This window comes from Dermacentor andersoni, chromosome 4 (genome assembly GCF_023375885.2).
Source record: "Dermacentor andersoni chromosome 4, qqDerAnde1_hic_scaffold, whole genome shotgun sequence".
NCBI classification, from domain to species: domain Eukaryota; kingdom Metazoa; phylum Arthropoda; class Arachnida; order Ixodida; family Ixodidae; genus Dermacentor; species Dermacentor andersoni.
Window position 1 is genome coordinate 86,430,844 of NC_092817.1, and position 25,530 is coordinate 86,456,373.

The window sequence follows — 25,530 nt, forward strand, 5'->3', positions numbered from 1 at the left end:
CTACTCCCCTGCTGAACAGTAGAGTTAAATTACTATACGGCTACCACGCTATTTTGAAGTCTCAGAGTACATGCACTCTAGAAAAAGTGTTCTAAATCTGACATGCGACTACTCCATTGATAGAGTAACCCTTAGAACTCTTTCACACGTTTAGTTTTTAGAGTATGGATGAAGTGGAGGAGAGGGCAGCTTATGTACAAGAACAATGCTAAACAATCTGAATAATTTAGGATGAGGGAACCCACCATGTCTTCTCTCTCGATTATCGTGGCAAATAATCATGTGCCGTATTCAAGAAAGTATTTCAAGCTAAAAAAAAAGATTATAAGAACGGGTTCTGTCCAATCATAATAGAGAACACTTTATGCAAGGCGGCCAGTGAATGAAAATAATTCTTACGAACGAAAAGAAATGGCTCTTTCAATCCTTCCTGTGTAGAAAACCCCACAATTTCCTATAGGATAACCTTCACTATCATACGCCTTTATATGGGAACGTACCTATGATGATATTAAATTACACATATGGGAAAAACTTGGCATACTACTGTTTATTATGGTTACAGCCTTAATTTCAGCAATGACCAATTTTATCTATACATAGTAATCTCGTAATAGGAAACTGTAAAAGGAAATATTGTCTTTTGAGCAGAAAAGTAAACTTTCCGTATCGTCCTTTCCGGTGCTACGCTATTACAGTAAAATGCCTATTTAGGAATGCGATCAATTGAAGTGGCATCGGAAAGTATTACTCGCGTATATCAACAATAAATCTAAACGAGTTCTAACTCTTCAAGTGAAACATGGGGACACATATAGAGTTCACAGCCTAAACACAGGCCTGAAATTGTCCGACGGTATGCTGTTCGCTTAACTGGCAGCTGCTTTCTTAACTGATTGTCGAACGTATGCGCAGCAGTGTAGCAAAAATTCATTCTTGGTGAAACAGCGAAACACGGAAACATTATGGTGAAACAGCGAAACACGGAAACACGAAAGACTTAAAATGACATTGGAAGATATTCCGATATTCGAAGATTAGAGGATCGAAAGTTCTTATAAATTCACGCTCGATCCAGATAGCTTTCTTCCATGCATACCTTTTATGCTCAATAGCAATACACGTGTCTGTTGAAGACTGCATGAATTCGTCCAACCCACACCCTCCCCCCCCCCCCCCCCCCCACACACACACACCAGGCTGCAGGAAGAAAACAAAACAAGGCCTTTGTTGTAACTTTAAAAGCAGCAGTAAGGTTTGTACCGTCAAAGGTGCGAGAAATGGTTTCCTACTTATGATCACGGTAGTCCAATCATGCGTAATAAGGCTGAGCAAAGAGGACTGGCCTAAGTTTGTACATATTGGCATGGCTCAGTCTAGTGGGCGAGATGATTTTAGATTTTACGGAAAGCAGAAAGACTCACCTGTTCCTTCGAGTGTGCCGATGGTGACGCCATCGTCGAGTACCCATGACGTCACTTTGATGTAATCCTTGACGGTGGGAGGTACGTGACAGCGGAGGATTCCCGAGTTGCCGCGCACCACGTACACGTCGTAGACGCTTGCGACGAACTTCTCCAGCACCACTGCACGGTGATGTGTTTGGTGTCAAGAGGAGTAGGGGGAGAGATGAAAACGAAAAGAAAAAGATAGTAAACATATTGTTAATACATCCAGTTGTTATTGCTTGTGAGCAAACAGACTCGGATTTGATTCAAAGTACCTGGCAGACAAAAACACCACTGAGGCCTGAGGTTCTTCGCGCAATCGTCGTTAGGTTTGTGCCTATGAAGAGCATAACGCGATAGAATTATCCAAATTATTGCAAATACACTAGGTACAACTATGCTCTATGTATGCACAAATATTGTCTGCCGAACAAAAAGAACTGTGCAGTTAATGTCCGAAATAATTGAAAATTGCACGTGTGGCCTTCACCGGCACGCACACGTTATCAAAACATGCACCTTTTCGACCGCCACTTTCCGGCCACGCCCTGAGAAAGCCTTCCACGCATGGCCTGCGAAAGTCGCCCAGTGATTGTTTAGTGGTGGTGGCACTGCACTTCCGAGCATGAGGTCGCGGGCTTGATCCTCGCATCCTCATAGGTGCCGAATGCAAAAACAATCGCGTAATGTGCATTGAATGCACTTTTAGGAACCGCAAGTGATCAAAGTTATTCCTGAGTCCCCAACTACACCATGCCTCACAATTGGATTGTGTTTTTGGAACGTAAAACTTCAAAACCTATTTTTTTATATCACCTTCGATATAAGGTACTCGGGACATATCTGGTGCCATGGGCATACCCTTATTAAACCATGTATATTTGCGTCACTGCGCGTGTTTATCCAGGACTTCATGCCTTGGACTTGTCTAACGCTTCGGAATGCGTTAGACGTCGCGACGTATCAGCCGTTGTGCCCACCTGGCTTCCGTCAGAGCTGATTAAAACCGACACAGCTTCACTTTGTTATATTGATCTCCAAGTACCTCCGCTACTCTCAATGAAGGTCGCCCACCACTTTGGCACGTTAGAACTATTTCAGATATATCTTCGGCAACAGCTACGTCGTAACATCGCCGTGAGAATATTGAATGGATAACACCCAGAGGCAGTACGCTTGAATATTGGGCCCAATCACAGATTCATTGCATAATTGCATGCAATATGCTGACATCTCCGCTCTTACCAATGTTCCTATCTCACTGACTGTCGGCAGTAAAATTACTGTGATAGCCTACATTCTGAGGAAAAGTGCAGCTAAGCGTAAGGAATACAAGATTCACACAGGGAAAGGTAAAGACTAAAAATTAATATTGCCCAAAATGGCGTATCAAAGCAGAATGTCATAGAGTATAGTTGAAGTTTAAAAGGGTTCAAGAAGTGAGATTCCCGACTTCCTGCCCTTAGGAGAATAGCTCTGGTACTTTAAACTTGGTAGACGTAATGGAAACAAATATATGCGACAAAAACAGTTTAAGCAGTTACCCATTCGGAAACCCGATCGCTAAATGCCTGAACTAATTAAAACATATAGTTATGCGGCCGAAATGTTTAGTCAAGTACGAACATTGTGCATTATCTTACTATGTTATTCGGCGATTTCTCTTTTTTTTCCGGCAGCAATATGTTGACCTTGTGGCGATTGTCGCCGCCAACATCGCCGCGGGGCTACATACGCGAGTTTCTGCTGCATCACAACTTCGCAGAGCGCAGTGCTGCTTCCGCTGCTGCGCGCGGTGCTTTTTGGTCTCGACATGAGCCGCCGGCAAGAGCGCTCTTAGATTGGCTCGTGGCATCTTTCGTGGCAATAAGGAATGTGTAGGCCTGCCACCTGCGAGAGGCCAGCCAGACATGCTGTGTAGTTCACAATTTGTCGAGCCGTAGCTGCGGCTACTGCTTTATATCAGAGCTGTTCTACTACATTTTACGCTTGTTATAATTGAGCGAAAGAATAAACCAGCCTGTTGCGCTCTATGCTGGTATTCGGCACTTCCTAATCGCACAAACTGGTTAGACTCGAAATTGCGCAAAAGAGCGACAGAATCACTTATAAAATTCACGCATTTGTGACCGACGTCGCTGCAACACAGCTAGCAAAACGAGAACGTTTTGCACGCGAAAATGACGGCGTTAGTGATCAGGCAATTGCTCGCTGCTTTAAGCAGCATAGACGTTAGACTAAAGTAAGCGAAACCGTGGGCTTTTCACTTGCCTAAACTACGATATGATTACGAGGCCCGCTGTACCGGGGTCTCCAGATTAATTTTGACCACTTTGCATTCTTGCACTTAAATCTGAATACACGAGCCTTTATAAATTTCGCCTTAGAAATTTGACGTTCAGTTCTTAGTAATCCAAAGGTCGCGTCTATTACCTTCAAGAGAGGCGTCATGACAGAACCTTCCGACTAAGAGAAGCTCATATATTAAACCAGTGGTACTATATGCCATAAGTTAGTGCTCACGTATCTTACATATACATTCGAGTTGCTGAATGTATTAATTTTTGTGCGCGCTTTAGTTTACCCACTTGTCAATGCCGAGAAATTCTTAATTCGTCAATTTTCGAAAAAGGCAATATCCACAAAAGGAGAATAATTTGCGTTATTTCATTACAAATATTTCCTGAAGATGTGAGCACGCAGTCCCCGTGTTTTGTTATGCGCGCATTATGGACATGAAATCATAATTTTCGCAATTTTAACTATATACAGAGCTTGGCATGCATTGGTTAGTGCTTCAATCGCGATAACGTTTTTATGCATTTTATAATATTTATCAGTCACCATTCTAACAATGCAGTAATTTTTCACTATTCAACTGAGTGGCGCAGAAACTGAAGCACCTGGTTTTGGCACAAGTGTCAAGGAAATGCGAATCATTGGTTGCATTTTATTCGCCATCCTTGTCGCGAACTATGATTTCTGCCAGTTCAGTGACAGTTCTTACTCGTGTCCAACCGGCACGGCACCAGCTGCACAAACCCTGCGATGTTGTGAACACGTCTTGCACGAAGTCTCCACTGTGCGAAACCAATATCGACGTGCAGACGCAGCCGTGTTGACCCGATGAAACGAATAGCCAAATGGAGCATCTCCTGAACTAGTTCACCAACTTGAAGCGAATCGAACAAAGCTATACTTCTATTATACAATGGTTCCAAAATGGCAGAGGGGTGCTGGTTCGGACGAGTTTAATTTGGACACTGCACATATATGAAATGTATAAAAACACAAGACAACCAGCCCTAAGTACCTCCTGCAACAATCACGACTGTTTCTGTCAGCAAGATAATAATACAGCTCAAGTCAATTCTAGTGCGCACACGATATGTTGGGGAAAGAAAAGAAGGACGGGAAACTAAAGCTTTTTTTGGGTGGGCCAGAATCATCACTCAGACCCGGAAGGCGCACACCAGTTCCAGTAAATCAGGAGTAGGGCAAATAGCATCCATGTTCGCAAAAGTTTGTGCCACGTGTACAAAAGCTGGCCGTATTTTATCCACCTGACTCTTTCATTACGTGTTATAACTGTCCACAGGCAGTATAAACACAGGAGCACAATAAATCACGGGAAGACCATTGAGGGACGTCGGCACGCTGTGCCATGAGGAAGCGGGTGCCATCAATCCCGTTTGGATTTGCATGTCCGCGATGTCAGAATTAAAAATAGCAACAAAAGTGCCGTCCCCGATCCAAGACCAGCCATAGTAAATGGAGTCACGATTGCTGAGACAAGCATGTCAATGACTGCAGCAAGGAAATGCTCGCTGCACTTGTTGGCTAGAAAACAACACCGAATGAACAAAACACGCCTGTGAAACATTTAAAAGCGTTTAACGGTTTTATCTCCTCATATTTGACCAATTTTTAATAATCGCAATTACCATTAAGTGTACTGACGAACTTAATGATTACAGTAATCAATCAATCAATCATTTATTCACCGTGCCCAGGAACGACAATGAGGTCCGAGTGCTGGCGCACGAAAAAATAACAGCAGGAGAATAAAAGCAAACAAAAACCATGAATTAGGAGAACAATCTTCAAAAGAAATGTGCACATAGAACAAGGCGTAAGCTGAATAAAAAAGAAAAAGGTGGAGAAGGGCAGTTGAACTACGGCATTACAATGCAAAGCGCGGGAAAAGAAATCTATGACAGCGAGTTATGAAAAAGGTCAAGATCATAAAAATAAGCGTTACAAAAGAATCCCAGTGCCTTTCCACTCTGAAGAAGGATGACCAGCGAAGCTGTGTATGTGGGTCCCTTAATGGCGAACTGCACCTCCGCCGCGGGTCGGCCCGGCATTGCACTATCTCCCGGATCGGCCCACGTGTGGGGAGTTTTTTTCTTACGACACGAAAATTTCCTTGGACGGTAGAGGTATACAGCTTCGCTGTAATACTTTATTTTCTGGACGGTTGAGTGTTGGTGATGACAGGTAGGAACATGGAAATGCCTATGTTCTCTGGTGATCTTGCGCGGAATACGTAACATGATACAACTGAGGAGTTCGGGGAAGGCGTGGTTACCGCGAAGGTGTTCGAAAAGAAACACAAGGTCTGCACGATCACGTATGGAGCAAAGCAAGCACAATGACAATAATTAACAGTGCTAGAACAAGATCTATAGTGTAGGTGTTAGCAAAGCGATGCTGATCTATGCCTAGAAACTTCTTCCAGACCCGATCTATGATGTTGTTGTTGGATAATAATAATAATAATAATAATAATAATAATAATAATAGTAATAATAATAATAATAATAATAATAATAATAATAATAATAATAAACTTTATTGCTCCTACTGTCCTGTTGTGTGTTCACTTCCACAGCTAAGCACGCTCAGCTTGTGGGTGAGCGTGCAGATCCTACCACTGTTGCCACACTTTTCTGGACGTGTCACTAATCTGAGACAAAAAAGTCGCTAAACTTCCGCAAAATATTGCTTCACTGTCACTAAAATTGTCGCCAAAGCTGTCGAATTAATTTTATAGAACGCCCAGCGAGCCGAGGAAGCCGCCGAGGGTCAACAACCCCTGGGCGAAATGTAGGCGGAGTCCAGGCCCACCCCACCAAATCACAGGGCACTCAATAAATTTATTTGAATGAATGAACGTAAGCTTTCTTGAAGACTATCTGCATAACAGGAGATTAGACAAACAGAAATTTTGCGCATACCTTCACATTGTAAGATTACAACTATCGCACAATTCGGGAATAATCTGTTGCTGTTAGAGGAAATTTAAGAGAAATATACCCGATTATTCCAGCAAATTTTAGAGTTCTCGGCACTCGTGAAAAGAGAACAAAATTATTCGACAGGCGCTTGGTAGTATGTTAACACGGCTAACAACACAGTCGCCGCAGGAGTAGAACGACTCCCTCCTCCCCTCCATTACCGCCCCTCGGTGTCTTGCGCGCGACGGAAGGCGGTGCGCTTCCTCCTCGCTTGCGCGCCCGAGATTGAGCCACGGTCGTCGGCTTATCCTCGCGCGCTTTCACCAGCCGACAGATAATACGGTGCGTGGCGACGATGTTCTCGCCTTTTGACTTTATACGGAACATCAGGGTGCCAGCGACGATGACGGCTGAATGCGCCTGGAGTGTCCATATACTTACTATCGGAATAAAACATACATACTTTTTGTGAACACAACCTAATTCTGCTAGAACCATCTTGCTGTGAAGCACAAGTGCAATTTGAGCATACCCATGTGAAGGCAACCGTTGCTTCGTCGTGGTCAGAGGGCACTACAGTGACTCGCTTGATTGAAACCATGAAGAGTTGCAGATACTGCGCAGATCAAAACCTTGCATCCTAAACGGCTTTCAAGAGCATTTATCAGAAAGTGTTTTTGTGTAGCTTTGACTGTCTTTCGACGGATCGGTGACGTTCGCTTACTTCGATTTTCGCGTTCTTTTTCAACCGCAATTCCCCTTCCTCACTTGTTTATTGAGCAGTTTGTTGGCATTCCGCATTGTCGATTCTGCAGCTCTCTTGATGTAGCGTCGGCTGTCCTTTAAGTCATGCCCACTACTAGTTCAAATGCCGCTGGGATGTCGTTTCATACAACAGCGCTGTCGTTCATGTCAATAATCACAGCACTCAGTGTGATCATGTGGCGAGGAAATCCGAATAATACAATGCGTTAGGCCCAGCCTGTGTCGTCGTTGCTGAAACACCCGCTATGTGTGTCTGCCCATTATGATGATGGTCAATCACACAACATTTGAAACATGGTGCATCTAAGAAACAGAGTGGTGACCGATGAGTTACTTGCATAGACTTCCTTTTTCGTTTCGAAGAGCGAAGGTGACTGCCCCCCTGAAGCTTGGCAGTGCAGCCTAACTCAGTCCGTTGAAGCTCATTAAAGTTAAAAAAGGAAGCCCTCAAACGTTTTCAACAGTTCTTGCCGTCGACACACCGTTTGCTTTGGACCGTGCCATGCCGGCTTGTCCCACCACAGTGGAAGCCAGAAAATTTTAGCAGAACCATTCATAGTTTCGATGTTTCGAAGTTCATTGCTTCAAAGCGGTTACATGTGTTGATAGATATGAAATACAAAAGGAGGTCCCATGTAGTCAAAGGCTATGTTGGGACCTCCGGTCTTGGTTAGGTGGTGACAGAAATTACTACATGGAAACAAATTCTGAGGCATTCGTAGGTTTTCAAGCATCCGTGAGCGTTATTCATCTCATGGAACGAGCTCTCGCGAATGGAGAACCAAACGCGAGAGAATGCGTTAAGCGTTCTGTCTGCGTGTTTAAACGTCTTGGCGCATTCGAGCATTAGTGTGTGTCATTGAGTGCCTCAGTCCTTGGTCGCAACCGTGTCAAGACATGAGCAGCGAAGACCGAGGGAGAGCGTAGCACGTCGAAAATCAAGCCAATTTGAGCCACTGACATGGCGAGCCCCTCGTAAAATTCACAACGTCATTGATTTCCAGTACAGGGACAAAACGGGGGCGAAATTACTGAACGTTTGGCCTAAACGGACAGGCTGGTGGCCTCCATATTTATTAGGGGCGTGACATCGTCTACTGTGCATTCTGATATGAAATCCTCCTGGGAAACTTAGCCATAAACCACAGTTCCTGTGGTAAAATCGGAAGCGAAATTGCTTTGAACTGCATCGCTGACAAGGTATACTTAAAAATTTCGGCGACAAGAGAGAGAAAGAGAGAGAAAGGAATACAGAGAAAGGCAGGAAGGTTAACCAGAGGTAGTTCCGATTGGCTACCCTGCACGGGGGGATGGGTTGAGGGTTGAGGGGGATAAACAGAGAAAGAGAGTGGAAGGGGTAGGCGACAAAATGAATGCTCTGCAAGTGATCTGCATAATTACTGATGACTATGACCCAGAAGAGAACTGAAGTAACGGCTATCACCATTTACAAAACACATCTGCACATTTTAGCGCGCAATCACGTTTGTGAAATTTAATATTTATAGAATTCATCGAAAATGCCTGTCAGTGTAAGCGGATAGCTCCTGTCATCCGCCGAAATCAAAGGGCACACTAGCAACAATTCAGAAGTATGCTACTTACGTTTATAGCAGTGTTTGATAATTGCCGTACAAATTATCGTCGACATGCTTTGGTAACTGCGTGACATAGTGGCTATGATGGAATGAGCGCGATGATGTCGGTAAACGAAATAACCAGTTAAACCAGCTAAACGGAATAAAAGGTGAAGGAAGAAACAAATAAAAAAGATATTGAGAAAAATTCACACAATAACGCGATGCTACGCCCTACAACTTTCGAAGATGGTCGCACAATTAACTTGCCTGAATTCGCTGAATTCGCCCTGGTGGAAGAGGAAAGTAGAACAAACGACCGGAGCTATAAAATCGAAGTCAGGCCCACCGGTGCCTAACAGACAGTCACTCAATTCGCTTGGCTTCAGGTGCTGCAGCAGCGTTCATGTCGCTGTCAGATTTTGAAGCGAAGCTTGTATTGGCTTGAACGTTTTGGTGGTGGCCTGGTCACGCAAGAACGCAGTTGCGAGAAAGGATGGTTTGATGACTTGACAGCTGTGCGCAAGCCGGAGCGTGACTCATTAGCAAGGATTCCAGCTTTACAGGCGCGCGCTCACGCCACGCGCTCAACCACTCGGAGCCGTTTCGCTTCCGCCGCGTAAGGAAAGGGCATCGCGCGCGCTGCGCCGCCGGCGCCGGCTTCGTTCCCGTTCAGTTCATTCTCAAAAAACAGATGGGACAGGCATGAGTTGTGCGTTCCCCGAGGAACTGACAGCGTCCGACGAGCGGTGGTGAGAACTCGCCCATGAAAGGGCTCACCGTCGCCGCGCCGATCCAGGCGTTCAAAGCAGCCCGAGCCCAGGCAATCCGACAGGAATGAGAAGATCCCGAGCTGAGAGAGCGGGAGGCCGAAGCGATCCGGTGCCGTTACCTGCGGGTTACTTAACCTTGACGAACGTCAGGTGCACGCAGTACAAGCTTCGTTGACCCCCGTTTACCGGTAGGGGAAGGGTTCATAATTCTTTTCACTTTGAAGGGCCATAATCCCATAACCTTGTTCTTTATTACCTAGGACCTAGAAGGCTAACGCGTGCTTAAAGGAAGTCTTCCTCGCACTATGTGCAGAGTTTAGGATTATTTTCAAGAACACCGCGCCTTATACGTTAAAAATAAATTCATGTTATATTTAGTACAAGCTAGACCAATTTCAGAGGTTTCGGACGATGGGAAGACCGTCCCGCCGCGCCGCCACTACCATGTTCCAACTTTCTTCTTCTTCACCTAATGACAAATAGGTCGGTGGTGCCTTGTGTTCTTTCATTCATTTTGCCCACATTTATAATAATGCTTTTACCGAAGGACAAAGGATTCACAGCGATAGCAAGCACTTGAGCTCCTCGGATTGTGTTCTATCGGTACGTGGTGCGACATCTTGGTGCGACGCAGCAGGCGAGGCAACTGGTGTTGCGTAGAAACAACGCCCTTGCCACTAACATGCAACTCACAACGCTGGTGTGGTGGAGAGCACTGCAGGTACCACTGCAGGCATCGCTTCTCGATGGCGCGTGATAATGTCGTGGCTGTTGGGAAACAATGCGCGTTGGTGAGCGCCGAGTGCAATGTATACGGTAACGTTCATTTGACGTCTACTAACCGTTCCGTTCAGACCACTGCATGCGCCGGTCTTCTCATGCAATGCGAAGTCCCAATTAGAGGCGCACTGACGAACCCTCATGCGCCCGCAGGGCTTACTAAAAGATTCAAAACACAACAAATTCAGCAGACGGTGCTACCTCTTTCCTATGAACGGAGCATTCCTGAATAAATTTCTTTTTCTCCTTTAGTGGGCGAGGCTCCTACTACTTGTGAAGCCATCAGTTACCGCTTGTTTCACACCGTCTTAGGCTGAGGCGGCGTTTAATCACGACGGCGCTCTTCGCCTTATGCTGATTGAGTCGCATGTCAAGAGTAAAAAAAAAAAAAAAAAGAAGAAAGAAATGAGAGAGCGAGAGGGAAAAAAAAACAGAAAACCATTACAGTCTAATGAAGTCAAGGGTTTCAGGAAAATTGGTGGAGCCGGGATTAATCATTTTGAAAGGAAAAATGAACGTGGACCACGAACAAAAAAAAAAGATGTTTCGGCCCCCACATGGCTGTCTTGTTCATATTCAGTATTGTGAACTGTAGTATTCCTTATAGGAGCCGAAATGCGTTATTATTTGTGTCTGCGGTCACCGTTCATTTTGCCTTTGACTACATGACAACTTTAAGCCATAAAAATAATTGAATTTGTCCTTTCTTTTTGACACCACTTGTTAATTCGAATTTTTGGGTACTACGACCAAATCGCGCAGTCCCGCACGGATCGAATTAACAGGAGTCTGTTCCACATCAAATTCAGAAGCACATGCTTGCGCCATGGGAGACACCACCTATATAACGAATCTGATCAAATGAATGGCCCATACATTGATGCTACAGCAGTGGATAACACCGAAAATCGAGAGCCCGTTTGCGCCAGCAGCTTCCATGATTGTCTAACACTCGCTCAATGTCTGTGTGCTCGACAGAGCTGGCGTACGCACCTAACTCTTCTTGTTCTAGCACACATCCTTCCGAGTTGTAGACACGGCCCTATAGGTATTCTCTTTCTGCGTGTAATGAACTTGTTGGATGTTGACTAATCTAAAATGATTGACCGCGTTGGCATCGCCTTTGCTATAGTCTGCTGCTAGTGTTACCCTTCTTTTCATGTTAACTGGATGGTGCTGATGTCGTCCCGTTTTCTTCAACATAGCGTTAGGCTTCATATTAAAGCAGTCGAAATAGAAATGTGAGAAAAGCCGAACGGTCTAGCAATAAGGGGCTAAATGGATGTCTCAGTAGAGACCAGTTGCTAAGTCTTAGTAGGTACGAGAAGAAAGAAAAGCCGAGTTTTCACACTTGACCCCTTGGAAGCGCAACATCCAAAAACGAATATACGACAAACTTATCTTTGCTGACGGAAATGACATTCCTCGCTCGCACCTGCCAATTGTCGCTCTAAGACACACCGCATGAAGCGCTGTGATGCTTATTGCGCATTATACTTCGCCAACTTTCCCGGTTGTACTTCGCAGCACGGGCAGAACTGTAATTTTTTCACGAACCGCATAGAATGTTTTCAAATGCTCTGAAAGTATACACTATGTGCACAGAGTTGGCATTTTGAGTAAGTGTTATTGGCGGTATTCCATCAAGGAACCAAGAGCGTCAGGTAATTAGGGGCTTCACAAAAAAATTATTTATCAGATGCCCGAAATTGTTCGACAGTCCCATTCTGCGGTAATGTTTCAGAGCCTCCTCAGGTAACTGCACGTTTACATTTGACGGAAATGGGGACGTGAGAGGTTATGAATATCGGAAGTATAACGTGTCTGGCTTAATTATGAGCTTTTCAAATATTGATGACTTGTGCCCCCCACCCTACCTATTGGAGGATGGATCACGCTGTCTTACATGATGTAAATTCTGTCGTCACAATGGGCAGAGAAATAGGGTGTTTTTTTCTAGAGCAGCAACGGGAAAAGATTGCAATGTTGCGATGTTGGTTGAAGTGGCGACGACGTTGCAGAGCTCAATAAGAAGAGAGAAAACGGCGCGGATGGCTAAGCCATCAGGTGTGATAAATATTTATACGTGTGCCGCGTGTGGAATGGCGAGGTCATTTATGACAAGCTTCATTGCTTCTGTGAAATTCCCTCACGGTTGCGGAACCTATGTCGACGGCTATGTCGAATCTGAGGAGCAAGTATATGACGATGAAATAAAGCAATGGTATCAAGCACCGCAAACCACCGAAAAGCTTCACGTACTAGCGGACGAGGTAAGGAATTCATATTATGCCCGCCACGTACTTATATACTGAGAAGGTGAGCTTCCGCATACAGGATGTCAGGCTTAAATATGGCAGTGTCATTGCGAGAAAGAGAGAGAGAGAGAAGGCCGGGAGGTTAACCAGTCGTAGGTCCAAACTGCTACCCTGTACTACGGGAAGATGTAATACAAGGAGAAAGAGTGAAAAGATTAGAAGACAACGAGCACACCAACTGCATTCACGTGAAGATGCTCCCCAAGACTAAAACGGTCGCAGAGGCTTGTCAACTTGAGGTACCGTATAGCAAAGTGCTCCCTCCTTTCTGTTCAGCGACGCGCCGGACCACGAATTTTCATTTCTGAAAATGGACTTGAGTCCAGCCGGTTTGTTATTGTCCGGAGAAGTTGGCTGTCGACGTCATACCGGGAGAGAATGCCCAAAAGATGTTCGACATTTTCATGGCATCCGCACGAGTCGAACATGTGCGCGTCACTTGTTCAGATGAGGAACGAGTAAGCCTTTCGAAATGCCACCCCGAGGTAAAGGTGACACAACGTGTATCGCAACACAGCGGGAAACGTTCGATGGCACTTGCAGCTTTAAGGAAGGATCAAGTGTGTGAAGACGCTAGATTGAGAGTTTAGGGGAAGACCGATAAGCTCTGGCTAGAAAATAATGTTTTCTTTCAGTTTCGGTGATTACTGCAGAGCGCTAGAAATCTTTGGGGAACATATTAGTTAGCAGCTTACGTAACACTAAATAATAAAAAATACTGCATGTAATGTCAGGATTGCCTTTGTCTGCGACGACTCGCACCTTGTTTAGAAGCCGTGTAGGGATTAGCCGTTATTCCCAGAAACCACAAAGGAATTGTCGCGGCAAGCCTTGAAGCACATGAACGCCACAACAGCGTCTAACAAAAATATCTATACAATAACCAATGCTGGAAACAAAAGCGCGAAGCCTTACCCTGCGAGTAGTCTACTTTTACTGCTATACGAATACGGATGAAATGACAAGAGCGTAACCTGCTGGCCTATGCCATGAATATTCATTGCAGTAATTTAGCAAGGCTTCATGTTCTAACAACGCTAAGATGATCAGTGAAAAAAATAATAGTGCAGGTCTGTAGCTTGTGTTGCCGAGTAGACAGCTACATGTGCTACCACCTGTCCGCTTTCCTGTTTCATCTCTGCCTCCTCCAACCGCCCCCCCCCCTTCTCCCCCACTACCACTAATTTCTTTTTTTCGTTCACGACAAACACGAATTATTAGTTGTAGATGTGGAGAAATATAATCACGTAAGAAGATTTGTACATCACATTTCTCATTTCTTTCAATTCTGTCCAAAGTTTAGAATCGATTACGTAAAATATTACAGTCAGGTCGCTGCGAAAGTGTATGGAATTGCTTTAACGATACTCTTGGCGTCAATTTTCGTGAATATTGACAATAATTTGACCTTGCTCATTGTGTTTTCAGAGACGACAGAAAAGAGCTGTGAAGTTCGTTTCCAATGTCGCGAGTTGACGTGCAAATTCAAGATGCGCAGCATCAACATGCACAACGCACCACAGAATGTTACATCTTCACCTCTGTGTTTAGGCACAAAACAAAGCGTGGTTCATACGGAAGAAATCGTGAGGACACGATTGCTTACTCCACGTACACAGAGGCACTACCTTCGGCAACCGACCGTGGTATTGAGACAGAAATGAGCTTTGCACCTTCGCAACACACAAGTCGTTAACGGGGACCGACTTGAAACGCGATTGTGCTCCTTTCCTGTCCTCGAGTCTCATGGAGGCTACTGAGTATAGTTATCAATAAGTAGGTTATTCAACATGAAAGTGATACAAGCGGATTCCAGCTGTTCTGCGAAAGATGGCAATGATTAAATGTCTTGTTTTCTCATAGACGGAGGCTCTGAGAACTAAAGAAAGATAACGCAAGTTCATTGTCTAAACATACTGCGAATGGCTGCACCAAAGACAGACTCATCCTTCCTGCGTGACACTCACACTTGACACTCGCATGTGTATCTTAACCTCATGATGTTGTTGGCATTTTTTTTTCTTAACATTTTTACGATTTCTGTAATGGCGGTACTCTATCAGGAACCATCCCGCTTAGGCGACACGAAAAGTTGAAATTTTGCTTCGAATAGCTAACAAATACACGCAGGTAAGAGAAGTACTCAATCCTGTTATACCAAGGTACTAGGCAACCCTTCCGGGCTTTTCGGACCTTCCGCAGGTTTTATCCAATTGCGCGGATGACCTAGGGCGTATTTCTGAACTGCTTTTTTTTTTTTCTCAATCGTTTTGCTCTTGGTCAGAGGCTGTCACAAGAATGGAAGCACGAAGCAAGACGTTCTCGCAAACCAATTGTAGCGATCGGCGATTTAAAACAATGGATGGTAAGAAATTTACTAAATAAAAAAAACAATCCTTAGGAAATGTAACCCCGTTATCTCTTTCAGCCGCTAAAGGTGCTGGTCTGGCCGGAATTTGCATGCAAAAGCTATTCAATATGACTGAATTCTTCTGTTTTGTGTATGCCTTAAAACTGTAAAGGTCGAGCTCGCGGAATATAAAAAAAGATAATAATAAATGTGAAACATGCAGTCTACGCGGAACTACCAGCTTTTGTTATCTCTTTTATTATTATTTTCTTGAGGGGGGGGGGGGGGCTTGGAAATTGTACCAATCGTAAAATATTTATGTCGCAAAAGACGAAATCAGCGTGCTATATTTGAAAGGAAAGCTGCTATATATAAAAAAAATGTTGCTAAGTCAACTGAAAACTCAAAAAGAAAATCAGTACGAATTGAGCCCAAGTATCACATGTTCCTTGCACAAGATTGAAGCCGTGATAAAACGACACGCGTCCCTGGGCTTTGTTTTTCTTCGCTGATAGAGTCTTATCAGCACCTCGCACGCCCTTTTTTCTAGAGCTTTCAGAAAAAAAAAACATCGATCGATCAGAGGTGAAGCTTGCTTCATTATTACAGGTGGCATTTGTGTATCTTTAACGTATATATACGCCTTGTGTATATCATTCGGCTGTGCTAGAAGCCTCACCGAGTCGGGAGAGAAACTATCGAACAATAAAAATCGTTTTATAAAGCAGCGTAACCAGGAAATGATGTTCACATGTACTACCTTCGTCAGCACCGTGACACGTCGCCGTCGCTGTCATCGGCGACCCGCGTAAATGAAGGAGCTCCTAATCGCACCCTGAAGCGCCTGCTTGTGTCGTCTTCTTTGTTTCTTTCCTTACTTCTTTATTTTTTTTTTTCATGGATTGGGTTGATGTAAGCGCCAAGTCCTTTATTGTTCTAAAACTTTGGCTGCAGTCTTTGTATGCTTCCTTCCTGCATTCTGGCAGTGGACGACATTTTGTTTCGTTCATTTTCGGCGTTTCAACGAGCGCGTCAATAGAACAGGCTTCTTTTCTTCTTCCTTTTTTTTTTTTGGGGGGGGGGGGGGGAGTCGTGCGCTATTCTCGATAAAATCAACTGTCCTTCTCAAATATTTGTTTCTCTCCGTTAGTTGTCGAACACCGTCTCTTCTGTTTAGCTTCCTTCGTGACATAGATATATTTCTTAGGGACGTGCTGCCACGTCATTTATGCGTTTTTTTTTTGGGTGCGTGCGAAATATGAATGTTTCATCTTTACTGAGTGATGTATTTTTATTCTAGTCAATGTCCTGACAGCCAAGTCGGCGATCTTCGTGCCATCTAGAGTGCTGTTTTCGTATTTGTTCCTTGCTAAGTTCATAAACGACACGTAGTGAGCAATACAACCTAATGCCTTTGAGTATTTACCAAATTTCACGAGAAGAGTGTGCGTGGATGGGCGACAGTTCAGCTTCACTAAAACTTCGCTTCACACACTAGATTCGAACAGGTTAGTTGTGTCTGCATATTTCTTTTTAGTCATATCTTCCTTATTTTTCGGTTGAGCATGACTTTATGTTTTACCTTTCAGTATCGTTCTGCATTGAAATCAGTGTCAGTACCTCAACGACCGAAGACAACTCACTCCTCATGTAATTCGCTCTCACTTGTCCTGCCGGCTAAACATTTCGTTTAACGCATTTAAAAAGTTCACCAATGGTTACGATACTCCCTAATGCGAAATTTGAGCACAGTTTCTATACGGGGTTTCATATCGCGATATATCGGCTGGCGCGGGCAATATGCCTCGCGCAGCACGTTCCGAACGGAGCGAAGTGTGGCGCGCATGCCTCGCTAATCGAGAAGACTCGAAAGGCAGCGGGTTGGTGTCGCGTGGGTGCGATTCACGGCAGCCGCCGCAGACAGACCTCCTCTCATGCAGCGCTTTGTTTCCTTATAGACGGCGCGCGCTACTCTCGCGCCATATCGTCTCCATCGTCGCCGCACAGCCCGTCTTGCGCGGCACTGCGCTTTTCTTCTCACGCTTTCGTTCCACCAACGATGACAGCGGCCCTTCGTAGCGGGAAAGTCGTGCCCGTGGTGCCACCAGTGCCAGCGGTGACAACACCCAAGGGCGCGTCACATCAAGTCTTACTCGTAGCCGCTGGCCGTCGCCCATTGCAAGAGCAGTGATCCTCGTCACACACGCTGGTACCGCAGACTAAACTCAACAGCAGATGCCGCGGATTAACATAGCCCGCCCCACCTCACGGCAACGCGCTCAAGCCGACCTCCCCCCCCCCCCCCCCCCCCCCCCTCGGAAGCACAGATTGACATCGCCCACGCGGCTGCGGATTAGTGGCCACCGGAAGCTAAGCTCCGATGCGCAGGCCATCTCCCCTCCATTCCTCCTCCGCTTTCCGTCTCATGGTTCTGCTGCACCCTCATTATGAGCCTTCCTCCTCTCTTCGCTATGGCCTTTCTTTTATCTACAGTTGCGCTCTGCGTTCGCTTTCATTCTTCACGGCGCTCGTTCACTCAGTTACGCCGACGCCACCGACGCTCGCCGCAGGAACGGGCTATTAAGAGCTGCGGTCTAAAATGTTAGTGAAAAGTTATGAACTGCAGGAGTTCCTAGTTCTAGCACGTCGTTTTTATCTTTTTACTGAACAAATTTAGTGAAAGTGCTCCATAGGTACATGGAGGTTAGCCTACTAATAACTACTACAGTGTCTTGCCCATGGCCTATTATGCGGTTTAATGGTAGTCTTAGTGAAAGAAATAACTGTAGTTACTTTCATTACGTTAAATTAGCATTCTAGTTCAATTTAGTCGAGCTCATTTCGCAGACCAATAAGGTATAAATGCTTATGTTCATTATTATGTCCGTTTACACATAGTTACTCATCGGCGAAAGCTAGGGTTCAAGAAAATGGAGGCTGTAAATATACCGGGTGTTTTTTTTTTAGAAGGTCCAAACTTTAAAAAAATATGCTTGTGGCAAATAGAACAATTCCAGCCCATGATCTGAATTAGTCAATGAGGCGGCCATTGGTTCTACGAGAAACAAGAAAGGCTTCAATAAATAACTAACATAACTATGCTAATTAACTCTTTAATTAAGTACCTTACGTATATATTTAAATCTACGAATTATAGACGGTGAGTTCGTTTCCACTTGGAACCGATTCTCAGGACTGCACCAGTTTCGAGAGATTAACTTTCAATCGGTCCGACGAAATGCATCGGCGTTCCAGTTACTTCTTTTCATAAAACGCGGTTTTATGCATTGATGCACAAAAGTACCTGGAACAGCAACACATTTCATAGGACACTTTGAAAATAATTATCTCGTGAAAATATCTTTGAATATTATTATAACTGGCGCAGTCCAGAGAATTCATTCCAAGTGGATACGCCTTGCGAACCCGCTAGTTACAATTCGTAGAATAATACATGTGCTGTAAAATAGCTAAATAAATAAGTTACTTATGGTAATTCTGTTAATTATTCTGTTCTGCATTTTGTTTTTTCGTAGAAGTAATGGCCGCCTCATCGAGTCACTTAGATTAAGGATTAGAACTGTGCGATCTGAGGCAGGTGGCTTTTTAAAATTTTGAACCTTCTAAAATAAAGCACCCTGTACACCTGAAGTCGTTCTTGAGGACTTGTCGCGTACGTGTAACAGCATTTTCTTTGCATACGCTGCGATGGGTGCTATCGTTTCTTCTATTTTACGGAGTGTAGTGCCCATGATATCATTACGTACCATATACTGATGGCGTAAAATCTAAGACGACAAAGAAATGTGTGAGTCTTGCCTACCATTGCGCGATTTCGTTTACCTAGATATTATTGTAGAGTATAGCATGGAAGCGGCAGTGATATGCACGAGGGGAGTCTCACTATATCTGATATTTCAGCTGCGCTTCAGTGGGCGGTATCAAGTTTTCGCAGTAGGGAGCTCGGAGTAGCATTTGAAAAAAAACCGGTTACTAGGCAACACCTAACAACTACCACCTTTTTCACTACAGTGTCAAGAGACACATCATACAATATTCGTCGTTGAAACACATTATTACGCCATAGCTGCCACTCACCACGTGGCATATATTCTGTGTACCACCAAAAACATTGGTGAGCAAAAGTAATAGCGCAGGAACAATATTCACGTCCACGTTATCTTTCTCCGCAAGTCGCGCAGCAGTTTTCGCAGCACGATTTCCGCGTCTTTGCTGCAAGAAACACACGAGGAGTGAATCCGCTGCGCCCCGCCAAGTCGGATGAACGTCACGCGAACCGAGCGCGAACGAGGAACGAAATATCGACGACACGGGCAGGCTTCGCGATATAAAGACCGCCATAAAGAGCAATCAGACACGCTGGGGAACGAAAGTTACATCCCAGCAGGCATATGGGAAAAGCGGAGAAGTCTCGCAAGGACGAAGGGGTGTCGATGTAGCACACACTCAACGTAAGACGCCGGCAACAGGGAAAAAGAAAGCGCAAGAGAATGAAGACAAGTGAACATTCGGAAGTGGCTGAGAATCTTTGCTCGCAAATGAGAAACCGTCATAAAAGACAAATAGGGAGGACTGATTTTCAGCGTTCGCGCTTCGAGCTCCGACCGAGCGTGCTTAAATGCAAGTCTTGCCTCGTCTCTTCCGCATTCCCTTCATCCCCATCTTCCTTTTTCCATCCCCATATTACTTCTCGCACCCATCTCTCCGTCCCACCCTGTAGAAATCGAAGCCAGTCGAAGTCGCGAGCTGTGCTTGGAGTAAGAACGAAAGAAGCGGGCTGCTGCGCTGGGGAAAGCCGATGATCCTTCGCGCTCTACTTGTCGCATAGCCGTGTGCGCTGTAATTCGAACCTGATGTATGTCTCGATTAGGCGCCCAGAATGCGAATAGGTACGAAGTGAATGATAGATCTATTCGCAAATAGGCTTTATTATGCACCCGTGCCGAGTGCCGAATCGCACAATCTAAACTGTAGGAGCAATCTTGCCTCCTTATCTCGTTGCATGATGCAAAGCCATCGCCATGTCAAACTTCGGCCCAAAGACTGGGCCGAAGTTTAGCACGAGACCAAGAATTCCTGCACACGAGCTACTGGCCTTGAACAGGCGCATCGCAAGGAAAGCAGGACTAGAGGACCAGGAGCGGTGCCTCCTCGATGGAGTGGATTGCATTCGTAGGACCGTCACCAAGGACGCGCCACCTTCGAGCTGTGATCAAGAGAGCAGTATCTTTCTTTGGAGACAATGAACTTCGGTTGTTACAGAGTGACAAAGAGGGCGGTTTCGCGATAGTCCCGTCTGCTGTCTTCAACAAAAAATTCATTCAAGCTGTCGACAAGGACTTCATTCTGCCAAATGAGAAAGGTGAGAAGGCAAAACGCAAGGCCGTTTTTTTTTTTGTGTTGGAAAATATAGGCCTCACCAAGTGTGTGAAAGATGTCAAACAATGTAAGGTGCTTGCTCTAGAGATTTTTTTCATTGCGAGAACGTGCGAACCAGATGTGCCTTTCCGTACAAGAGTCAGTGAAAACAACTGTTCGCAGTTTTTGGTTAGCCGCTTTTTGCAAAAACAGTTGAAACACTTAACTATTGATGATCCTTATGGCATAAGGAATTCTTTCGTTGTTGTTTCCTTTCTGGAAAACAACAATTCAGTAGCTGACATTTTTTTCTGTTGATATCGAAGATCTTTATTACTCAATACTGCACGATGAGCTATTCTGTAGTGTGATAACATGCATCGAAGAAAGTGGTGAGGTAGATTTTAGCAATGAAACCGGGTGGTCCTCGAAAAATGTCATGTCCCTTCTCAAATTTTATCTAAGTGCAACTTTTATCTGGTTCAAAAGTAAGCTTTTTATTCACAAAATGGTATGTGTATCGGTTCCTGTGTGGCCCCTGCTCTTTCTAATATTTTTTATCGTTTGTCGACCCCGCTCTTAAGAGTGCTTTAAACAATGACTCGGTTCAAAATTTTAGATATGTTGACGATTTTCTTGTTGCGCTAAAGCAGACTAAAAACGAATGCTCTGTTACGGTAGCTGACATTTTAACTCTGTTCAATGACAATGGCGAAGGTTTAACTTTCACACGTGAGCTATCTAGGGACGGTAAACTCCAGTTTTTGGATTTGTAGCCATCCTTACAAACAGGTCACGCCTGTTGTATGTATTCGCCACGTGCACGTAAGGAACATTTACCTTATGCGTCTACTCACTCAAAGATTGCGAAACGCGCCATTGCTTTGATGTGTCTAGAATCTTTGTTAATGAGATCCTGTCATCACACTGCGAACCAGAGTTTCATTGGAGAATTAAATAGGCTGCAGGCTGCTGGTTACCCAAGTGTGGTGGTGACGTCAGTCTCTGAGGTTTTTCTTCAGAAACTGAAATGGACGCGGCACAAAAGTAACTGTATTACATAAAAGAAGAGGCCTGAAGTTGTGCCGTATTGCCATGGAGTGGCTCACAATCTAAATAATGTTGCCACTAGATACCAAATTCCGGTAGTGTTTTCTGCTCTTCAGAAACTGTCAATGTTGTGCAGCCGTATTTCTAAAACAAGTAAAAATCCAGATTGTGAAAAGAACCACGCGAAGTTTGTAGATTGCAGCGTTGGTGTGGTATATAATATTCCGTTGCCATGTGGGAAAGTGTATGTAGGGCAGTCAGGCCGCTTGTGTTAACGAACGCCTTTGAGAACCTGAGCGATCCATACCGACAGGCACAGGTTCCCATTTGGCTCAACATTGTAAAAAATGCAGGTGCAAAGCTATGTTTCCTGATACTACGATTTTGAAAAAGAGCCATGATGCCACCGCCCGAGATTTATCGGAAGCTTTCTTCATACATTCATTGGTGTCACAGAGCTTTAGTGTGCCTTCTTTAACTTTGTACAGTGCTGAATATGGTTTTTTGGATGGTGTCACATGAGTGCGCTCTTGTGATCGGATGTTGGTGGTTCCTGCACATGGTGCTCACTGCGCATGTTTCTGTAGATTTTGCTGTCTATAAAGGAGTGTCGCAATAAAAGGATGTCAGTTGAGAGTAGCGCCTTGTCCTGTCGTCTTTCTTGTGTCCGTTGGTTTACGCTAAAAAAATAATTATGAATCCTTAAGTCATATTCCAGAAATGTCAGATTATACGTTTCGTTTTCTTTCTGCGTTTACGGCTGTCATCATGAGTAAACAAAAGGCTTTGAACTGGAGTTTTGTAAAACATGGCGTCACATACTAAGACTAACAAATGCGCAATCTCAAACGAGGTTAGGTACAAGCAACCCTACGAAACGCTGCTAATTATGTTACATTTCTGTTGTATACTGTTACGAATGGATGAGTGATATAATTTCCTTATTAAGGAAAGTTCAGTTAGTTTCTTATTTATTGGCATTTTCTCTACAACCGGTCTATGCAAGCAGTTGTCTATTCCTGCCTGTATTTTTTGCTACACTGACGCTGGAAGCCGATATTCAAGCGAGAGTCCGCTCACGACGTCCGAGGGCTAGAATCCCGGTACCAGGGATGCTTTCCTTATCACTTTTTAAAATGATAAAATTGTATCTATATTTATTTCATTCTTGCTACATGTTATGCCGCACAGTCCACTGGATTTATTGCTGTTAAAATTTTCTATAGTTGCATTCTCAGCTGCCCTCTGCGCAAAGACGTCAAAAGATCCGAGCGTTTAACATCCAGTTCATTATCAGTCATGGAGGAGCTTGTGTGCAAGATAATGAAGATTTGCGGTTTGTACCATCCAAAGTTAGGGGACGCGAACCAATGGGCGTACGAAATAACGCAAAATGACTACAAAAGAACGCAAGTGGGGCGTTGGGCATTGCGTACACAAAGACGCAGGAACCGTGTTAAATAACTTTTCCAACTATACCCATACGCTACTTGAACCCTAGGCGCACAAAGCTGCAGAAAGCGCAAAAATCTGATGTCGGATTTGTTAGAATGAGAACACAGATCAATGCAAACTTTTACATAAATTTCATTGCAAAAGTACCATCGATTTAACTTTCGTCTGTAATCTATCCTCGGTAACGTAAATATTGGCTGTATCCCGGGTCATTCCAAAAATCGATGGTGCTGTATCATGCATAGCGTTTCTTTCGATGTCATTGCAGGGTTATCGCTTTTGACAATCGCCACATAGAATGCTGCAAAAATCGTCTTTCTTAGTTACCCCATGGGCAGGCATACCGCGAAGAAAAGCTTGTTGTTTTGTTTATTTAAATGTAACGCTGTAACACCATATTTAAAGAAAATTAAATTATGCGGTTTTACGTGCCAAAACCACTTTCTGATTATGAGGCACCTAAACGTGCGCCTAAATCTAAGTGCACGGGACCATATTTCTCCCATCGCTGCATGCAGCAATCTATACTGCGTGTGAACAACGTTTACGTCGTCTAACCCAAAGAAATCGCACGCAGAGAGAAGAAACTGCGCCTCAATCTGCCGCATAATGCGCGCGTCGTTCCAACAATGCTCAGGCACCGCTGCGAGAACAAGCAGAGCGAGACATTCGCAACAAGGCCGATAGAGAACTCCCTAAAGATGATGACAGTCTTTAGGCTTCCTGGCCCCAGGGTGCGGTCGGCGTCGTGGGCGCACGTCATTGAATAACGTCGGCACGATTCGGCCGCACAAGAGCCGCGGCGCAATCTAATCGCGAAAAGTCTCGCGCCAGTCGCTACGCACTATAGTTTCATGCCTTCGTGCTTCACCTTCTCACGCAGCGTCCACATTAGTTGTCTTATGGGCGTTGCGAAACGTCCGCGATAGATAACCGAACAGGAAGTGCAAGGCAGCCGTGAACCAAACGGCGGCCGCTGGCTAGATCAGGGAAGCGACGTGCTTCGTCTGGCGCCCTGCGAATGGCGACCATTGTCATCCTGGATAGCCAGAAGGTAGGTATGTTTGAAAGTAATGATGAGGCGCAGTCGCTGTCTTCGTATACTGCGGAGCTTCACTGTGCCGCACGCACACAGTGTCGGCACGATCACATTCCAATCGCTCCGTTTCTTCACATTCACACAATGAAAATTTGAAATGAAAAGAAGGGAAAACTCTGTTATTGCACTTACTGAGGAGCAACTTTTTGTTGTATCTACATTAATGCCGGCTTAAATGGAAAAGCAAGCTTGCTACGTTCGCTAGCACAGTGGCATAGTTGCTTGTGACGCAATACTTTCTCTTACTCACTCATATGCAGTGAACATCCGTTTCTACAGTGCAATGCACGATAAATTTTCTTCTTGTTTTCCTTGCTTTTCTTTTTTTAAGCAGGCTGCAGTGGTGTTTACTTTAGCGTTGCCAAGGGTTGAATTCCACGCCCACGATCTTTTTTATTTCTAAATAAAGTAACTAGATACCCCACTCAGACTTTCCTGCCATTTTCTTCCCTTTGAGCAAAGCACTTTGGCTGCGGCCTGCAAATGGCTTTCAAAGCCCGAAAGCTGGCTTACTGCGCGGCGAGCCGATTGCTTCCGCAACACTTTGTTCCCGTGAAAATTCAGCACCCTAGTTTGTGCTTTGCGAAAAATACGCGAACCTCCCTCTTTGCGCATCTCTGTACCGCAGCGTTAAACCATCATCCGCTCGGAACGAGCGCCTCCTGTTGGAAACTGATAACGACACAAAGTAGCTCGAAACACCCGACTCTCTGCCTACCCACAACCGGTTTACCTCTTCTAGTTCATCGTCACCACTTCCCACTGCCCATTACCGGCGCAAGAACGCGTCGTAGTCATCACGCAGCGAGCATTTAGTAAAATGCTTCCGTTGGTCGGCACGCGAAAGTTTATTTCGGCGTTTATTGACTACGCTGTCTCAGTGCAGCGAGCAACGATCCTGCGCAACTAGTAATAGACGGCTGTCGTGGAGTGTCTAGTAGCGGTGATTTGTTTGCGAGGAAACTGCTACCCTGTGTTCCCGCACGGCGCTCATTGGTTGTGCAGCAGTCTTACCCTCTATTTCTTTTTTTTCTTTGTACTGAGTATTTCGTGGAATGTGCCTGTTTTTGGCTCTTCACGATGCTGTTGTCGCTCAAGAATTCTTGGTTGAGAGTTTCCCGTTTAATGTATCTCACTTGAATATCTGAATACTTCAAAATGTTTCTTCTTTATGTATCTCTTTCTTCAAGCTTGTTCTGCTTCGCAAGCAATGATGCCACGTTGTTTTGCATTTCAAGTAGGCAGAACTCGTCTCTTCCGCCTTGTAGCGTTGCTGTTTGCAATTCATTCGGTGTA

At 44.7% G+C, this 25,530-nt stretch overlaps 1 protein-coding gene across 2 annotated transcripts in view; it reads right to left on the reverse strand.

The window, feature by feature from the left end:
• The window catches only part of LOC126536430 (cell adhesion molecule Dscam1-like), a 200,195-nt gene that overhangs the window by 125,439 nt on the left and 49,226 nt on the right, over positions 1-25,530 (reverse strand). For both annotated transcript variants that reach the window (XM_050183389.3, XM_055074007.2), the window contains exon 2: positions 1,425-1,586. In XM_050183389.3, coding sequence (XP_050039346.2) covers positions 1,425-1,586 — 162 coding nt within the window. The remainder of the gene's footprint in view (positions 1-1,424; positions 1,587-25,530) is intronic.